Source organism: Homalodisca vitripennis, chromosome 6, assembly GCF_021130785.1.
Source record: "Homalodisca vitripennis isolate AUS2020 chromosome 6, UT_GWSS_2.1, whole genome shotgun sequence".
NCBI classification, from domain to species: Eukaryota; Metazoa; Arthropoda; class Insecta; order Hemiptera; family Cicadellidae; genus Homalodisca; species Homalodisca vitripennis.
Window position 1 is genome coordinate 135,134,887 of NC_060212.1, and position 20,884 is coordinate 135,155,770.

General features: G+C 34.2%; 1 protein-coding gene across 1 annotated transcript; it reads left to right on the forward strand.

Moving 5' to 3' along the window:
* The first annotated feature begins 2,920 nt into the window (after window positions 1-2,920).
* On the forward strand, window positions 2,921-20,660 carry LOC124364944 (P2R1A-PPP2R2A-interacting phosphatase regulator 1). Its single transcript, XM_046820788.1, has 5 exons — window positions 2,921-3,528; window positions 13,736-13,991; window positions 15,024-15,211; window positions 17,144-17,269; window positions 18,927-20,660. Exons 1-5 carry the CDS (start codon window positions 3,398-3,400, stop codon window positions 19,123-19,125), a joined length of 900 nt encoding a protein of 299 aa, XP_046676744.1. The 5' UTR covers window positions 2,921-3,397; the 3' UTR covers window positions 19,126-20,660.
* The last annotated feature ends 224 nt before the right edge of the window (window positions 20,661-20,884 follow it).

Sequence of the window (20,884 nt, forward strand, 5' to 3'; positions counted from 1 at the left end):
GGTGTTTAATAAAATAATTCAAACTTCAATTGGCCGCCAAATTTGATAGAGTAACATTAGAGACCTCTAGTTTGCGCCGTTCTTCTTCTTTTATAATAGCTTTGCTAGGGGTTCCTATTTAAACATTTTTACTTATCCCCAAAATGCTCCATTTTTGGATGGGGATTCAAAAATGTTCATACACCAAAATAATTCTCAGTTAGTCATATAAACATCTCCTAAAGAAAATCACTCCATCTCTATTCATAAGGAAGTTAATATGCGGTTTAAATTAATAAAAAGTTTGAATGTAGTTATCTGTGTTATGTTGCCTTAATTCTTTTATATTTAATATTGATACCCTAAATTCATGGATTTCACTATTTAATAAAATGTATGTGTGTTAAATAAATAAATACAACGCAATCTATTGAGAGCAATGCAGACACTCTTATATGCGTCAGCCTGACACTTGTTTACGAAACATATATTTAAAATAGGTTTTCTTTTGCTTTAGGGCATTTCAAAACGAATACCATCTTTCATTATAAAGAACAAATCCTGTGGTATAAAATACAACAAAATTTTGTAGCTGTTAAATCTTGGCTTTAAACGATAGGCAGATGTAAGTCAAGCTGGTACACGCCACTATCAGAACCTGACTAGGGTATAATTTGCATGAATACCTTAAAACATTAATGCCTGTGGACAATCTTGGCTTTAAACGATAGGCGGATGTAAATCAAGCTGGTACACGCCACTATCAGAACCTGACTAGGGTATAATTTGCATGAATACCTTAAAACATTAATACCTGTGGACAACTTGGAACAAACGTGATCGATGTGGTACTTCCATGTCAAGGAATATTCCCAGAATCTTTAAAATTGGCGTTAAAATGGCGAAACAGTCCGAATAGACCCTAGATGACCTGGAGGGACATGTATGTACATCACCGAGTACAATAATAAACTGTACTGTCACTTTAGTAAGACAACATCATCAAAGTGAATATCAGTTCCAGTCAGCCATGGAGAATATACTACAACGCAAGAGTGCTCTGTAACCAACTTGTTACCGACATTGACTTTCCGCTCTATTATTGTTTTCCTTTTCATCCTATGAATAACAATGTCACATGTTAAAATCTCATATGATTGAACACATGCAGTTTGTTTACAATTTTATTTATTCTGCTATTTTATCGTTGCCATCATGGTTACCCATAAGACCAATAATAATTAATCATAAACATTTTCGCTAACATTCAGCCAAAACCCATGAAATAAGATGCACCAGCTATCTCGAGATATCATACTTTCAGACAGATAGAAATGAATTGTTGAACCCCTTCGCTAACGCTTAGGCAAATATGTAATATTAAGTTTAAATTTGTAATTGATAATAATTTTACTTTAGGAGGGGTGATAGTGTGGTGGGGCCTGGCAAATATATTTTCACCCTAGTATCATAACATGAAGTCTTTGTAGGACTGACCTAAGGCAGGTCCACCGACGCAGCGGCTTCGAGCCCCGCTCTTTGTTAGTCTACGACGTGTCTCATAGGACTATTATTTCTTACAATATACAACTCAAGTAAGAACTCGAGGTGGGTTCCGCACCAATAATAATCGTTGTTCTATAACAGACAATCAATAAATAATTACAGACGTCAAATAATTGTTGTGGTTAAATATAAAAAATAACGATGAAAAGTATTATCATTTATGCTAAGACAACATTAAAATTCTGGCACATCTTTAATTGTTCACACTTGAATTCAGAACAAAGGTTTATACTAATTAGTACTGTAGTTTATCAATTAATGTTCCCATTCCCATTGGCTTGCTGCTAAATAAGTAGTCATATTTGTCAAATTAATTATGATACATTAATAAAAGATTTTTTTATAATTGCAACTTTACAACTACTACTATAACACAAAGCAGTCAAGTGTGATGGTGTTATCGTTAAATGTCAACATACAGACATTGGATTGATCTAACGAATGTGTAAATTACGCGCACGACTGCTGTGTCAAGACTTGACTATAACGCACAGAGAGAAGTTTCCACCTAAATAGACTAATACCGGCTGGGATCCTGACACTGTGACATCACAATACCCGTTCGATTTCTCAGCTTCATTCAATGGGAATAAGGGAGCGCTTTGCCTCATGATAATTGAAGCCTCTTATAAATTATTGTTTATATTTGTCATATTTTTATTATTTCTATTATTTGAATAAAGAAAAACAGTGGAACTGAGCACTAATATGATTTAACGAACCGCCTACTCATTGACGACATTTGAAAGAACAAGCGAGCACAAGGAGCCCATTACCATTTTAAATGGAATCGCAAAACAATGCCTCGAAAAACGATGTGCAATTATATTTGACTTTACCCACATTGATGATGATGATAAAAATATAATTTTAAATACCTAGTTGACAGATCTAGCGTAAAGGACTGCTTTGGCAAATATAGTTTTAGTTAAATATAAGTTAAAAAAATATTGTTATGAAATATAAATTAAAACTTGGGACTAATTTGTCGTCCAAATATAGGAATACTAGACTTACTTTTTGGAATCTAAAACAGTACATGGTTAAGGCACGGAAACAAAGTACGCGGCTCTTAAAATTGTAAAGAGGATCCATTAAACAAATAATTTTATAGCAGGTAAAATTAACAACTACAGATATGTTAATACTTTTCCCCACACAATATAGCTCAATGATGGACTTTTGGAACACATAAAGTATTTTAGATTTGAGACACGTATAGTGGTTGAAATTGGGGTTTCTTGTTTTTAGTGTTTTAAATTACTCAATATATAGAAGAGGGCACTGTGGTCGTTATATTTAGACATCACTACCTGAATTCGTTTTACTCTATGGGAGAATGCGAACCTGAATTTTGTGTGCGGCAACTAAGCAAAGCAACGCGACAATAAGTTTTGAGGTTATGTTTATTTATTTCAAGACTTAGTCTGAATAATTGCGATTGATTGTGCTTTTTATTTCTCACAAAGTGATCATGACACGTTTGTATAAGTACTGTACTGCTGTTATGTGACAGTCGTGTTGAATTAACTTATTGAAGTCCTTAAACAGATGGTCTAGTTGTATTTGTTATTGTCAATATGGATTTTAAATCAGCTGTGTAAGAGAATTGGATGTATGGGCGTTTTGTTTTCTTATGGCACTGTGTTAAAGTCATAATAAACATATTTTCTGGGTACTATTATCTTATGCTTTTGTAAGCGACCGAAGTAGTATACATCCCTTGTAAAATTTATTTTTTTAAATTTTACAAGTGCCCATTACTGGGGGTTTATTATATTCAATTTGATATTTTCATAACAAATGCTTTGGCATAATAATTTTACTCTTCTTTTTATGTATACCTTACACAATGTCCAATCCACCAGTGAAAATGGAAGTTGACAACCCAGCAGTATTGAAAAGATCCAGTAGTGCACCAATGATTAATGAGTTAAGTTCTTCTACAATGACCACATCAACATCAACTGCCACAACTTCAAGGTTTGTTAAAAACATTGCCCCAATATGGTGTAATTCTCTAACCCACCCATAGCCCAGCAGAAGTTGAAGCCAAGAAAGAAATAGAAAATTACCTTTTTATTTGGAACTGAATAATTTTTCATCAATAAATTAAACCCACAGTTTACATTTTTGTAATTCATATTGCTGTTGATTAATGTTTTTTTCACAGCAAACAAACTACAAAGCTACAATTTTCCAAACAAGGAAATGTCTTAATAGCATACTGGAGCCCTTGATGATCTAATTTGACATAACTGCTGCTGTATAATAAGCAGCTAGCTTGGCAATTGAATGATTTTCTCACTATCTAAACTAGGTACCGAACAATACAAAACCAAAATGTGAAACTGAATTACGTTGTAACTTAGGTATTTCAAGTTATAGTTCAGCTATGTTTTTATATCAAGAAAAGAAATAAAGGTATATTGGTACTACCCGGAGCTCATTACAATTTTTTCTTTCTTCGCCAGAAGTGTGGGGTTGCGCCAAAGGCGCCACCAAAGCCTCTACTGTAGCCAGGGGCATTCCCTATCAGTACTTTGCCGACCTCAGATCACGTGCCTGATCATCCAACATGATCTGACGTTATAAAAATTGGACGATCTGGGTCGTGATCTGAAGTCGGGAAAGTACCAATTAGGAAATGCCCCTGGCCATTGTGAGGACATTGCACTTCTGTTCAAAGAATAAAAACATCCCTTGAGATAGTACCCTAAGGCTGCGCAGTATAATAAGTGTCTAATGATCGATAATATCAAATCATCATTTAGAACGATTTAAATGCTGTTAGACATGTTTGTTTACTCTGTTAAGTAATTGTAACTGCCCAAACTTAGTATTAATACAGTTGTGTAATCTAAAATGCATATCTTTAACATATAAAAAGATAGCTTCACTATAATACAATCGTAAAAGTCTATAACATAATTCAGCTTGAATTATTGTTCCAAAGTAGTTAAACCATGTGTGTGGTATTTGAGTATAGTCTGCTTATAGACGGGAAACACTGTTGTTCGTCAATACCTATTACAAAATAAAATGTACTTGAGTTATTACGTTCCTGTAACCTGTTACCGTGGTAGCATACTGGTCTTTTGTTAATACCTATTAGAAAATAACGTGTTGAGTTATTATGTTCCTGTAACTCACCACAATGTAACATAGACTGAAAAACTAATAAATTTATAAACTGTCAAATTCAAATTTGACTATACAACACAGTTATTGGGTACTCCTTATCTACTACTTGTTACAAGGCTATACATACGTACATATTATAAATATTAAAAGTTAAAGATAACTTTAATACTCACATCGGTACTTTGGGATTATACCGACCACACCCAGACATGAATCGTTATTTGACATTTTGCTTCTACTGATTACTAGATTAGCGTAGAACAATATTTCGTCAATATAAAACAGGAATTGTCTTATCGCAAACCCCTCCCCATCCTCAGACAGAGGTCAAAGTCGAGCGGTCTAGTAGATAACGTGATTGCAGAGTCTCGCCGCCCCGTTCAGCTGGTTCGTCGCTTTGTTGTACTTCCGTGTTTTACCTCTACATTTCTCTAAACACACAAAAATTCAACAAAAACAAACATTACTAAACTCTTTATTGAAAAAACACTTAAAACTTGTTTTTATTCTTGATCACACTCCGCCACCCAAAATGCGAGTGCCTCCGGCCATCAGCGCGGCCAAAGGTGCTGCCAAAGCCCGCGCTGATGTCGACGAAAGAAAAACATCCCTCGAGATAGTACCTATCAGTAAAATATCAAATTCTAGAGGGGCTGATCAGAAATATAAATTTAATTGTAATGGAAAGGCAATTATGTACCGTGCAAATCATCTGATGCCGCACGGCCGTAATCGGGATTCTCGAGAAAGATAAGATAACAGCGACAACGATACCGATCACAATACCTGGAAACACTTGTAAGTATGTAATTTTATAATTAAACAGTTGTTTTTTTCGTTCTATCATGTTTGTTTCTATAAATTTATATTTTTGTGTTCTTCATACTGGTGTGGTCGGTATAATCCCAAAGTACCCTCACATCATCTGAGCTTGAATTTGGGTACTATCTTGAGGGATGGTTTTCTTATTTTGCCAGAAGTGCGGTATGGCGCCGAAGATACCACCGAAGCTCGCACTATTGACCAGGGGTATTTCTGATTGATGTTTTCCCAACCTCAGATCATCCAACTTCTCCGATGTTAGATCACATTGTAAGATTTAGGACGTGAGCTAAGATCAGGATACCAATCAGAAATGCCTGTGGCCATTAGTGCGAGCTTCGGGGGCGCAGCGCCACCTCACTCACACTGCTATTGATAAAGGAAAAACATCCCTCGAGATAGTACCCAAATCCAAGCTCAGATCATGTAAGCCCTTATAAAGTTTATGTTTAACTTTGGTACTACTAGTAATATATTTATGATAACCTAATCTAAAACTACTAATACCACATAATAACATTGCATAGTGTAGTAATATTTCCATTGCTAATATAACTCATGGCTTGCATGAGATGGTCTGGGCTGTTAATGGCTACCAAGTAACCCAAAACCAAAACATTGTTATGAGAACAAATCATTCAAACAAGCTGTTGCTGAAACAGCAGTCTCCTAGTAATAGGTTATCACTGAATTACCTGTTACTGACACTAATACTTCAGATCTGTAATGGCAGCAAGTGCATTAATGGATTATGCACTGTTTTATTTGTGTCAGACACATTTATCATTCCAAATAGTAACAAGTAAGTAATTGTTATACTGTTTTATTTGGTATATTTTACAAATACATGTCCTTAAATGTTTTTTTATTCACCAGAACATTATTACATTTTATACTGTAATTTGATGTACAACGTATTTAAAGTGTAATGTGATTTGGTATAAGTAGTTGTAGTGATTCTGATAATATTGATATCATGAATATTGACTCATGAATATTGATAATTCGATATTATCGATCACTTAAGTGTTGGATGCTTATAATACTGCAGCCTACCCAAATTCAAGCTCATGCCATGTAAGTGCATTTAAAGGTTAATTTTAACTTTGTGTACTACTAGTAACATATGATATTATAATCTAAACCTACTTACACTGTGTAATAACAATAAGTAGATAGGGATAGATTTGCCTACTTCTCACCAACAAAGGTTCTTTCTGGGAAGCAGGAAACAAGAACTGATTGTCATAGTGACATAATATTCACAGTGAGTCAAATTAGATCTGTTCTTGGCTCCAGTATAATAAGCAGCTCAACTAAAAAACAAATCAAGATTATCGAATACTTGATATTCAAGAGTATCAAAACCTCAATATTTATGAGTATCGAATCCTTGATATTCATGAATATTGAATCCTCAATATTCATGACTTTCTAAATATACTGAAAACAAAATGTTGATCCAAATTACGTATTTCCAGTAAAAATATATCTATGCAGGATTTAAATATTAAAATGTAATATATTAAAGATAAATGTAGAACTATCTATGCTATCTATATTTATAAAATGTTACAAACAAAACAATGTAACATTTACTTACTCTTGACACATAGAACACACATGCATCGTCTAAGTAAATGAAATAAAAACAGCTGGCAATGATTAATTATGAGTATCTATATGTAAATGTTCTATTCAATAGTTTCAATATTAAATCTATAATTATGATTCGATTGTGGTGGAGGCAGCTTATTATATTGCAGCTCTAAAAACAATCATAAAAATAATCTACTGACATCCTCCCGAAATTTGTAGCAACAAGACTTCATTCAACGATAGTTAAACATCTCCCTTTCAAATCACCTTTTTAAAACCCTACAACACACAAATAAGATGGTGTAATGAGTACACAGTATATTATTGTGAGGTATGTCCTGCAAAGCCTGCATTGTGCCTTGAAGATTGTTACAGGCTATACCATTAATTCTCTTATAAGTAAAATGATACGCTAGTCTTTAACTGTTAATCCAGATCTCTGGTGGTCTGTCAACACATAACTGACCACTATTTAACAAGCAATTTAAATCAAATTGTCCAATTTCAGCTACAGCCGTGCTATTAATTATTAGTAGGCCCATTAGACAATTAACCTGTTCACGAGGACGGCTTATTTCCGGACTTTTTTATTTGCCAACAAATTTTTCAAAAAACCATAATCGCACTATGTGCTGTACGAAAGCCCGGTGTGTACCCAACCAGGTACACGACTGCAGTTGTTATGAAAGTCACGTGTACCTAATGGGGTACATGTTGTCATGAATTCTTTAATAAACCAACGTAACTTTTTCTTTAATCGTCAACCTGGTAGTTGATTTTTTCTTTAACTACCAGACTGTTTTGTACTACTTGAAGACCATTTTTTTTTAAATGCTAAAAAATGTATTACTGTTACAAATGTTTTTTCAGGATGTACATAAATTAATGTTTCTACAGGATGTCCATAAAAAAATTTGTCAAACTTCGCTATGTGGTTTGTCAGGCAAAAAGTCAGCAATGTCACAAAAGTAAAGCCCTATTTTGCTTAATTATTGTCTGTGTGTCTGTCTGCGTTAAAAAAATATTTGAGATTTCAGATTTAATTGACTAAAGGTATAAACTTCAAACTTTGCAATTGTAAATGCAAGCTGGATATATGTATTATAATCAAATAACACTTATTAGACTAAGTAGGCCTAAGTTATTAGGCTGAGATAACAATGATTTTTGTGGTCAACCAGTCAAATTTAAAACTGTTTTGAAGTGCTGGTTAAAAATTTATATATTTTATTTTGTTGATGAATTCTTAAATTGTGATACCACAACAATAATTTTTTGTAAAATTTTGTCTCTCAGTGTATTTATTTATTCAGTTTTGATATTGTTGATTTTTAAAATTGTATCCATGTTAAATATGTTAATAGTTATTGATTTATTATTGTTAATTTATATAGATCTGTTGGTTGTTTAGAAGTAGGCTGGATTGAGTAGGTAGAATCTGAATTGTTTGTTTTAGTTTTAGTTTAGAATATTTTAGTAACTTGATGAAGTCTATTGCACTGTTGAATGTGTTTAAAGACCAGTAAAGATCTTGAATCTATAATACGAATCGTTATTAATGTAACTGAAGATATTTTTCAATGTAGGCCTAGGTCAAAAAAAGAAGGCTGCAACAGTTTAAAAAATACAGTATCTATTTTTGTATTAAATTACTAGTACATATGATTTTAGAAACACTGATATAAAAGATCAATATTTCACAAAAACTAACAATCAGGTCTTGAAAAAGTCATACATTTTTTATTGTTTACATGCATATGAATGGTTGCCATATCTAAAGTGGAATCTAACTGGACGATAATTCGTGCAGTGTAATTGAACGAAATTGTTCACTACACTTTCATTTAAACAATTTTTCTCCATGAAAAAACACGTACACGTAGTACATCAATAGCTTCTCTTGCGTCTTTCGTTGACAGTTCATGCCGATCACTCTCCGCCCTTGCTTCCTTCTTGCTTCATCTTCTTGAGAATTTGAGGATTGAACAGAAGCTAGGATATCTTCATCCGTTAGATCTCCACATACTGCTACATCATCATTACAGTCATCAAATTCTACAAACTCCATTTCTTAGCCCTCAGTACTTCACTATCTTTAGTCCAGTCCTGAAGAGGGATGGGTGGGGTAGGGTGCATCAACTGCGATTTCATGTCGAGACACGCGTTTGAGTCACTGTTTGTTTTGAAAACTACGTACTATAGAGGTTGAGAGCGTAAAATATTTGTCTCATAGAGGTCGCGTTCGTCTTGTAGAGAATCTGTGCTAAGATTTTTCGTTGTATACAGGTTAATCAGTCTTAGCCCAAATCACAAAAAAATACGTCTTATGGAGCTTTTTATCCAATTATACTATGTTATATAGATGTGTTTTTAGCATTGAGTGTTACAAAAGTTTCAAGGGCATTTGAAAAATTCGTCTTATTGAGGAAGTAATTTTATTGCGGTTCATACTAACGAGGTTTAACTATAGTAAAATTGGAGAACTTAAATTTAGAAAACAAAAGTTATTTCACTTTTTGTACCTTGTTTTATGGGTATGTCAATTATCTTCTTTTTTTAAGACAATCTAAGACAAAATCCAAAATAAAGCAAAATTTTTTTTCAGTATCAGTACACAAGTAAGTTGAATGAAATCTTTTGTTTAGCTTATAGACTGAAAACGTACCCATTTAAACCTGGAATCAATTTTTTAAACATCAGCTATCTTACGAGATTTATGTCAAACAATTTTAAGGTCTTGTCTTACTTTTGGTTCCATAGGTTGTTTTTGTAAGATTATTTACTGTACAGTTATGACTAGATGAATGAAAATCAAATTTATGACATTAGATACTCCTCTTTTATTGTGTTCCAAAATTGTAAAGGATGTCATAGTTAACCACATCAACTTCGAGCTAAGAAGCCTTCTCTGACACTGTCAGAAATGTGAAGTTGTTAAATATGAACTTTTTCTTGCATGGAGATAAAAATGATCGTCAGATGTGAGAATAAATACCACATTTTCTGTTTTATGAATGCTGAACACAGTCTAACCGTAAATGGATGAAACTGTTCTGAGTATTCTTTAATCAGAATATTAGGAGAGCCTTGGTTTTGGAAGTAAGTTTTGACACTATCTGATTGCTGATTGGAAAGTTCTACATAGGAGAGGGTTACTTACTGATTTACTTAATGCATTTAATAATCAATAAGCGTTTTTTTTTCCATATTAACTGCTTATTATTTTTTCATAACTATTTGAAGGGTGCAGGAGAAAAACCAACTTAGTCCAAAAAAATCGATTTACAGATTATGATGCCATTCGATAGTCTGTGGTCCATATTTTAACATGCCAAAAGCTGCAGGAGAATAACTAACTGAGTTACAAGATACAGCCATTTAAAATGTTGTACCGCAGGGGAAAAACTAACTCAGTCCATCTGGTTCAGGGAAAAAAGCAACTGAGTCCACAGTCAGCTGACCTTAGTCGCATGCGCAAACAATCCATACTCTGTGGTTCAGCTGTAGCAGACTAAACAACACACTCCTTATTGTCTCTGTTGTGTTAGTTTTGTACTGTTGAAGTGAAGTTTTAGGTTATTAGTGTTTATTTGGTGTGCGTATTTGAATTAGCGTTGGTGAATATTGTGTTTAGTGCCCAATCACTTGAAAATGATTGACGTGAGCTGCAAAGTGAAAGTGATGATGATGAAGCCACTAGGGTAAGTGAAGTAAAAACTACGAAAAAACGAAAAATAACTGGGAGAGTTTAGGGATGTCGCCAAAAAGCTACGGGCTTGCTCATATGAAACGGGTGAAGATTGCCGTTGTAAACGATACGAATGTTTTCAACAAGTTACACCAGAAGAGAGAAATTCCTTAATTAAACAATTCAATGACATAGGGCGTGAAGGAGGTACCAATGCTCAAAACAGCTACTTGGGTGGACTAATTGCGTTGCATCCTGTTTTCTCGGAGGAGACCTCGGCTAGACGAAAACCAAGCTAGAATGAACGAAGGTTCTTTTTCATACAAAGTTAGAGTTGTGAGAGATGAGTCTGCCGTTGAGATCCCCTGTTTGTTTTAAGGCCTTTCATCTCTTTTTGGTGTTAAACCTTTTAGGCTACACAGAATCAAGCAGTCAATAATGACCACTGGTAAATCTCCCGTAGATAACAGAGAAAACATTTTAATCGACCTCGTAAAGTCCCAGAGGCTACACGCGAAGCTATGATGAGCTTTTTTTGTTCTTTAAAAGGTAGACGGGCTCATTACAGCCTTCATGACAGTACCAAAGTGTACTTACCTGAAAATTTAAATGTCAAGGAGCTTCTGTCAATGTTTTTAAATAAGAACCCAGGCAATGGAAATTTCCTACGAGACATTTCGACACACCTTTGTCACTGAGTTCAATATCGGGTTTGGATACCCAAGAACTGACACATGTTGTTTTTTGTGACGAAAATAAATGCAAAGGTTTCAGGAAAATTGAAAGAAAGATTGCTGCAGTGTCAGTTGAAGAAAAAGAATCCCTACTTGAAGAAAAGAAAAAACTGGAGGAAGAGCAAAAACTGCATATTACTAAGGCAGATTGGTTTTACAAGTTGAAACGTAAAGCCAAAAAATCAGCAAAACTACGCAATGAAGTGGAGGCTATTGCGATTGATTTCGGAAGAATCTACCGACCCCCAACATCTCCACTAGTGAAGTTTATTTTAGACGACAGTTGACATTTTACATCTTCAATGTACACATCTTGTCCACTGGGGAATCCATCATGTACACCTATGACGAGACTGTTGGTAAGAAGGGATCTGATGATGTTGCCTCTTTTTTGTACGATTTTGTCCAAAATTACCTGTCAATGGAAGTGAAAACCCTCTACATCTTTGCTGATTCATGCGGAGGTCAAAATAAGAACCACACTGTAATGAAGATGTTGTTGCACTACCTCACAACTGAAGAGAAACGGTTTGACAAAGTTATAGTGACTTTCCCAGTAAGAGGACACTCTTATATGGAAAATGACAAAAATATGGGATTAATCCCTAAAACAGCAAAAGCTGAAACACCTGACGGTTGGAGATCTGTGTTGGAGAACGCTCGAGTAAAACCATCACCCTTCACAGTGGTTTCTTGCCAACAGAAAATGTTCAAAAAATGGGGAGAGTTTTTTGGCATCCAAAGACTACAAAAATAAGTTTCTCTTTGCCGTCAGACCGGTAAAACAACTTAGATTTTTTCCAAGATAAATGTCTCAGCTTAGAATATCGGAACGGATACAATGGGGCCTTTTTCACACATCATCCATAAAGAAGAATGATAGAGAGAAAGAAAGAGAAGAAAAACAAAGAAAAAAGAAGAACTTGCCTAGGCCTGAGCATATGGCTGAGCCTGAACAATCCTACAATGCACCCTTAGCACTGTCAAAGGAAAAGTGCAACGACCTAAAAGTCCTTCTAAAGTTTTGCGAAGAAGAAGGTTCAAAGGAATATTACATGAACCTTTTTTGTGGGAAATGAAACAGCGATTGAGGTTCCAGCCGTTGATGTAGCCGCTCATGAGACTGCAGAAGCTAACTTTTAAAGGTACGTTTTGAAATCTATATCTTATTATTCAACTGTTTTACTATTTTTTTCCCAATAACTTTCCGTTAGCAGTGATTAATGAAATAATTATGTTCCTAAAACATTCTAACACAAAATTATTTGTGAAAAATAACAAACCTAAGATACTTTGTCTTTGCAAATATTGAATTATTCACAATTTTTTCTTTTTGTTAGTATTTACAGTTGTGAGGATTAAAACTATATCCTATTAGTTGGATATTATTTGGTTTTTTCATTGTGTTTTAGGAAGAAACCTCAAGTGAAAATGTAACCTAAAGTGGAGGTAACCAAAAGTGTGTGGAGCTAACTAAAAGAAAGACGTTGGACCATATCCAATGAAAATGACAGACTTTCACAGTTTTTCAAATATTTACATATATCTAAGTTTTTGTTTTGTCCTTTTTTCAATCAAATGTGATAATAAACCAGAAGTTAAAAAATATTGACTAGTTTGTTTTCATTATTTACAGGGGAAAACCCAATTGAGTCCATCGTGTGCAGGGGAAAAACCAACTAAGTCCATGGCGTTGTTACCGGACAATTTTTTTTAAAAATAAACTAATTGTTGCAATGAGCTAATTTTTTTATATTTTATAAAAAAACAGTTATACTAAACCTAGATCCAGTTTTTAAGGTCAAAAAGTTATGTTCTTTTTTTACAGACCGTTTGAAACTTTGTTTTTGCTCTCCTGAAAAATTTTAGTTTTGTGACTAAGTTGGTTTTTCTCCTGCACCCTTCATTTGTTTTATAAAGAAAAAGGGTTGAATTAATGACTATGACAGAGTTTTATAATTATTAATTATGAGTTAATAATCATAAAACATAAAGATAGAGTTTGATGTTAAACCCTGAAGTGGCACACGCACACATACAGTGCATTAGGCTTTTATCTCAGTGGCAGTGCTGTATATTATATAACTTTTTATGAATATATATGAATATGAATATATTTTTTCCAAGCACTTCAAAATTAATTTTACGTTGTCTTTGCTAATTCTTTTTTGATATTACGTCAACCATGAATATCTTGTTTCAGGGAGTCTATGACTTTCAATGTATTTTCGTCAGCTATGCCGCGTACAAGAAGGTTTAGTGCAAGCAGTTTCAGCCCCCACCCGCACTCACCAACTCTGCTGAACCCACGCCTCACACCGCGCGTCAGCCAACTGCGCCAGGAGGAGTGTCTGGATGTGGCAGTTGGCCGTGAGACTGCACATGAGCGGGAGCTCAACAACACTATGGTCATGTCCCAGTCATGGGAGGATCTTACAATTGTTGGCACTTCTCCCAAGGTATTGTGCTCACTTGTATTATATCAAGAACGAGGCAGGAATGAATATGCAAATGCATACATCATTTTCATATATCTATAATACCAGGACTGGATTATTTTATTATTTACTAGCACATATAATTTTGTTTACTGCTCATTGATAAGTAGTTATACATTATACTGACCGCACTTCCTTTTTGTATCTTTTTTCTTCAAATTAACAAAAACTTACCTAAACTTACAGTACTGTTTTGTACTGTACTAACCTGTCCTATCCATATTTTAACATACACAACCTATAGTATATGTAATATCTGAAACTATTTTACACAGGATAAATATAATGACTGACTTGAGTAAAAAAACAAAAATGCCTACAGTAGGAGGTATGTATTTGCCCATTTGGAGAATGCTAAAGTTGTGCAGTCATTTGTAAAAACATCGGTCTATGTATAAACACCAGCGAGCAGAGAGTAAGCGATGGCAGTGCCTAGTCTATTTTTGCTGAAAGGGCATGCAGTTCTCTCCTGCACCACACCTTGCTACCCCACTCACCGGCCAAGGCTGTGGGCACAGTTACACGCCTCGTGCTGTAACTAACTATCTGACCGTAACCACGTGCTCCAACCTGTAATACATGAAGGCCAACCTCCCTACCTGAAGTCGATCACTCAATGTGGGCTGACAGAGGTGTCGAAGTATTTCTAGTTGGCAAACTAACCTAACCCAATCATTAATGTTTTCTTATAACACTGTTATGTTTATATCTTGTTATTATTTATATTGTATTGTTATATGGATTTATTGTTATGTATTATGCTATTGTTCTATTTATTTTTTTAATAATAGTCATGTATATTTGATTTATAGTCAGGTTTGTGTTAGAACCATCTTGGGGCAGTCCTAGTACCTTGTTAATATTTTTGTAAAATTGATGCAATCCGTTGGAATGAATAAATAAATAAATTTAACATAGTGTCATAGGTATTTCATTTTTTTACGATAGGTTTTGACCATTAATGTTGTTGAAATAATATAATGTGTTTATTAGTGTGATGGGGAGGAGAAGAGCTGCAAGCCACGGGTCGGTCTGTGTGATCCCCTCCACCTTCACCTGCCCTCTCTCTCACCGGTGTGTTCTTCCCCCTCCCCTACTCGGACGCTGTCAAGGCAGATGTTCTCTCCCACCATGTGGAAAACTAACCTCTCGCCCAGTCCAACCAGGAAGTTCACGACCAGGTCAGTAAAGTCTAGTTGCTTTTATTGGAACACTTTCAACCTCTTGACTGGGGGGTTCCTTGATAGTGCTAGTCATAGGAGCAATTTGTGGTTGGTAGGCAGGACTGATCCTATTCTCTGTTAAAAACATGTAGATACTTGAGTTTGAAAGTTTACCACAAACTAACCAGTAGAGCTATAATTACAAGAGTAAATTAATTAAAATTTAGTTTATTTATTTTTGTTTTTATAAATATAAAGCAAATAATTTAAAAACAATAATTTGCAGTTTTTAATGTTGAAACAACAAAAACAGATTATTGGCACTTTTAAATGATAGTACAAAACTGGAAAATTTTAAACTTGGAAACTTGTGATCCACTAAACACAAACATTTTATTGAACAAGACTGTTAAAAGTGTACTGTTTGTGAGATTGTAACTAGTAAGAATTATACAATCATATTGTTATTAAATTACCATAACATCTTAAGTTCTATTCTTGACTGGGCAGTTAAAAATTCAGTATAGGTCACGTTATTGAGCTTTAAAAGTCATTATCTTGGATGTGTAATTTTGTAAGCTGCTGTTTAGACGATTTGATCTTTAATAACAATGTAATAAATTTAGCAGTTTGTGTTACTTTACTGCAGCTGGCATCTGCTTTGCTGAGCACACAGACTGCCAGGCTGCTGTCGGCGGTCTTGCCACTGTTATCCAAATTCCAGTATGATTCCAGAGCAGAATATCTATGGTGGATGCTTGTGAGCTTTTTTGTCTGATTTTGAGGCAAATTTTGTACTTGGTTATTTCTTGTAATCGTACACAAAATGTTGAATTGTGCTCCCCACAACATACTGTTCACAAAATTAAAACATCTAGACATTCTAGACAATGGAGTGATCCCCAACACATGCACCGTGTGATAGTCTTTATTAATTCTTATCAGAACATTTCTTATGTTATTGTTCCTTACTATAATATTGATTAATACTGATTATTTCACTAGAGTTTTCTATGATTTTTTTATTCTATTTTGATAACAAAAAGCACATTAGACAGTACAGACTTGGACAGATCTGTCGAGTACCTTAAAACAGACCCTTTTATATTACATGAAACATTTCAGAGAATATGTGAAGCCAATAAGTGTTTGTTTAGGATACTATAGATATCTGGCTGTATATGTTCTAAGTTGTACTTTTGTTGACGACTCCTCAGTGTTTTTTATTGTAATTTAGATAGTGACCTTGTGAAATTAATTCTAGCTATGAATAAAATTATGAGAGATGCAAAGAAAATTCATCTACTTTGTCCAGACTATCAAAGATGACGTAGCACTCCCTTGCTATTGCAGGACTGTCAAAGAGCAGTTGTTCTGCAGTTTCCTCCTGCTCGTCACACATTCTACATCCTAGGCCTACTTGTATCCTTTCAGAGAATGCCAACTCTGTGAAGATACTTCCTCAGATGACCATGTCTTGTAATTAAACCCTTAACCCGAAAAAACACCGATCTAACTAAGGAGAGAAAGTGAGACGCCACCCTGTAGGAAGGCGACTATAGAACCATTCTGCTCATTCTCAGACTGGGATGCAGCCCTCCACCTTCTCTCATGTTCATCTTGAACCCACCTCAGGACTGCCCCAAAGAATTCACACGTGGAAATACCACAGAACGGTTGAAGCACCGTCATGCCGCTGAGCCCGAGTTCTCAACAGACAGTCACATGCCAAGAGAAGAAACAACTTACTACGATGTTACCTAGGACGCCCTACACTATTTTCCAGAATACTTGTGTCAATGCAGTGGCACAAGAATTTTGTTTTGTCCATGGTGCAGAATGTCCTATTCTGAAAAAGCGTTTTAATTCTATTCAATTTAAAATTGCTAAGTTCATTATTTTGTTTTGAACGTAATAAAATATAGTTATTATACAGTAATTATTTTCTAGGAGGAGCTTAAGTCCAATTGCAATGCGACCATCATCTCTGGGCCCTGTTAAACGCAAGTTTGATTTGGATGATAACGAGCCGCCAGCCAAACGTACCAGCATCGGGCTTCTAATGCCTCAATCAAGGTGAACTAAGTTTCTTTGTATACCTATTGTAAAAATGTATTGATTGTTACTGTTGTTTACCATAATTGCTTAATACAGATTTTTTCTATAGAATTTTCTGTTACTCTATTTTCTCACACAGCTGTTTTCAGTATCCATATCGCTGCTATTGTAGTTGGCACTTATTTTTATTTCATTTCTTAACCGTTCGCATGCCACTAATTAACTTTCCTATAACGCCAAGACAAGTAAAATAATTTAGTTTCTTTAAGTTCAAAGCTAATTTTTATTAAAATTAAATAATAAAAAGTAAAAGCAAAAAAATATAAAACAGGGCATTTTACTTAAAATTAGCGTATTTATTTATAAAAAAGAACTATTTACAAAACTGTTTATTTCAATTCAAACTTTTATCAAAATGTTATATTGAAATTTTTCCGTAATTATCCATAACTAAAATGTTTAGAGAAATTATTAATACAATAAGCATTTTTATAATAAGTACCAATTCTTTAATACCCTCACAAACATCAATAGGAAACTGTGAAAAATGAATACGTATTATGAAAGGATGGCAAGATTTGAAACTGTACTTTGCCTGAGAGAAATGCCCAATCCAGTTTTATCATTTCTGAAATCGTTCATTATTGCATCATCCATCCTCATAAAGATACATAGAAGAGGGTCTGATTCTAATGATCAGCTAGAAAAGTCTCTTCAATTTATGGACATTCCATAACTTTAGATGCTGCATATGATCCTGAGCATGGATTTGACGCTATCCTGCTACTTAATTGATCACCCTCAATAACCAGTACTTTAGGTAGTACCCTACCATAAAAGTTCAGTACAATAGACAGAACTGTTAGCTCAACTGCCAATCTGATAGAATACCTTTAGAGGCATCACTTTCCTAAAACTAAGAAATGGCTTAAAAATAAAAGACTCATGTGTCAACTCAGACAAGATGTAGTATCACATCATATTGTTCTATTTATTTATTTACTTCAAATGGAAATACATCTTCAATATTCATCTTACATTTATCTGTAACAGCCTAGTGGTGCCATGTGGAAACATCAGTACTCACAGTATTTATCCCGAGTGTGGTACTCTCACTTTATTACCTGGACTGATAAGGGTTACACTATATAGAATTACTTTGTTTTAAAAACAACTTAACCAAAAAAAAATATTCCATCTAAACTATTAACCCCTCCCACATGGTAGACGGATATATTTGACCAAAACACCAAATACTGTTGTATCCAATATTAAAGATTATGTCTCTTGGAGAGTATTTTAGTTCACAAAAGGCCTTTGAAATGCCCAGTGAACGCTGTGTGCTTATCGAGGTTGCCAAGGCAATATTTAAAAACAATCTTCACTCAGCGACAGGGGAACAGGAGCACCCTTTGTCTAACTCCGACTGCCTGCTCGCCAGTTCTGCGTCTCCTACAGAGCCATAACCAAACATATCCGTGGCATGTATTACTGCTTTCTCGGTCGTCACGAGTACGTGCCTCTACTACATACCTTATTATTATTCTTCATTTTGTGGTAGTGTTGTAAATAGTTTGAAATATTTATCTTGTTTTATAGTAAAATGTATTTAAATGTAATTTTCAGTTTAATTACATTATACAATTGGTTTATCAGTTGTATTTCTCTCTGTTAGATTGGACGTGACTGCCAGTCCTCTGCCTGGTTCATTAAGTTCAGTTGGCACCCCTGAATCATTGTCCAGTGGGGACTCACCAGGTGGCTTCAGCTACCGGAACATGGACAGTCCGAACACTACAGTGGACCATAGCTCCGAACATCCAACCGATCATCCAATGCAGGACTTGACTAAGTCTGACGCTAACCCATCCTAACCACTAGAAACTTCTTACATGTTTCTACGCTTATTTATTATCATCCTAGTCTGTAGCCAGTAGATGACTATCGTCTTAACAGGTTGATTAGACTTTTAAAGTCAACCTCACTTTTAAAGTAGCTTTTCCAATAGTTATAGGATGTCCTGTTCACAACGATTACCCATTGACCACTTCTTCATCAATAGAATACCAATAAATAGTCATATTAGATAGTTTTTAAAATATCCATCAATCTGGGAATATTGGATTGCCTAATACATAAAAGTAATTTTACTGTAGATACTGTGATTTATATTATTTATTTTTAATTTTTCTAAGTATCTGTACTTGTTTTTGTTATTTGATGTGTAGTTGTTGACAATCACAAACTAATTATAATGACTTCTACGTATTTATGAGCGATTGTCATAGTTGATAATCTTGATATTTCTATTGATACATTTCCACTTGGTAAATTGACCTTATATCCTTATCGAAATATTTCTTAAATCTATGTACTGTAAGTGCTGGTGTTATTTGCATTTCCTAAATAAAATATTGTACAAAGTTCCATCTTTAATAGTAAAAATAAAAATTGGTCATAATATTAATACCATAATTTTTGGCTGAATGATTGCATAAGTTAGAAACTGATGTAAACCTCTGTGTTCCTCAAATTTCACAGAAAGGTTGAATTCTTGTGACAGACTTTAATTTTCTGCAACTCTCATGGACAAGAAGCCAAACTGTAACATTGTTGATTGAATCAAACATGTTCTTACATGGAACTCAAAAGTCCAATAGTGTTATTACAGTAAATAAAAAACATGTAGTTTACATAAAACTGTATGGATTTCAAGTCATTCATTCAAGAGCTGGGACAAATCTTCAGTATGCCAATTTAATGATCCCCCTCCCAGTTATATGATAAACAAATTAATCTTATCATACATATTTCTTTACCCCATAACAAATTAGATCACAATCTTACAGGCCTTATATGACTTAAGTAAATTTTATAATAATCCCCCTTTGATTATCAAAAATCCCACTTACAGGTTTATTATTTGAATTAATTCTTTGAGTATGCTTTAAATCTAGAATGTGTTGCTGGTCTAAAATCTTCTAACACATTTTACACATTTATGTCTGTGGTTTCCTAATTATCTATTGCAGTGGCTTGTTACTCAAAATTGTGTAAGTACACCAATAGATCAAGGATGTCATAGTGTAGGAGAGTGCTGGAAAAATACATAATCTTCAGAGAGTAAATATAAAAATACATAAGCTTAAGAGAGTAAATACAAATGTTAATAAAAAATAAGATTGTAATGTGTATAAACCATGTGACTAGCAGTTGGAAATTGAGAATAATACATTTTTTAAATAATTTATTTAAATTAACATCAGGTTTATTTAAAATACCAGCTAATAAGAAATGAGATGTATGAATTGTTAATGTAAATATGTGAAATTGTGCCTGATAACATGGATCTTGATTTTTTTATCTGTAATGGGATGGGAATATATTTGGTACCGACCTTCCCCCTGTACTTTTAGTGTTCCGGCACTCTAAAATTTACAACATCACTGCAACAGATAAATTTGTATGAAATTATTAATGACTTGAGTAGGTCTGTGGATATATAACATCTGTATAGAACTCTCAAAAGTATATAAAATTGTGTTTGTGTTTAGCTAATGAAAATGTCGGCTTGCAACACAAAGAATGTTTTTTTTTTTCAGAAAGTGACCTCCATATTTGTAAACCAAAGAA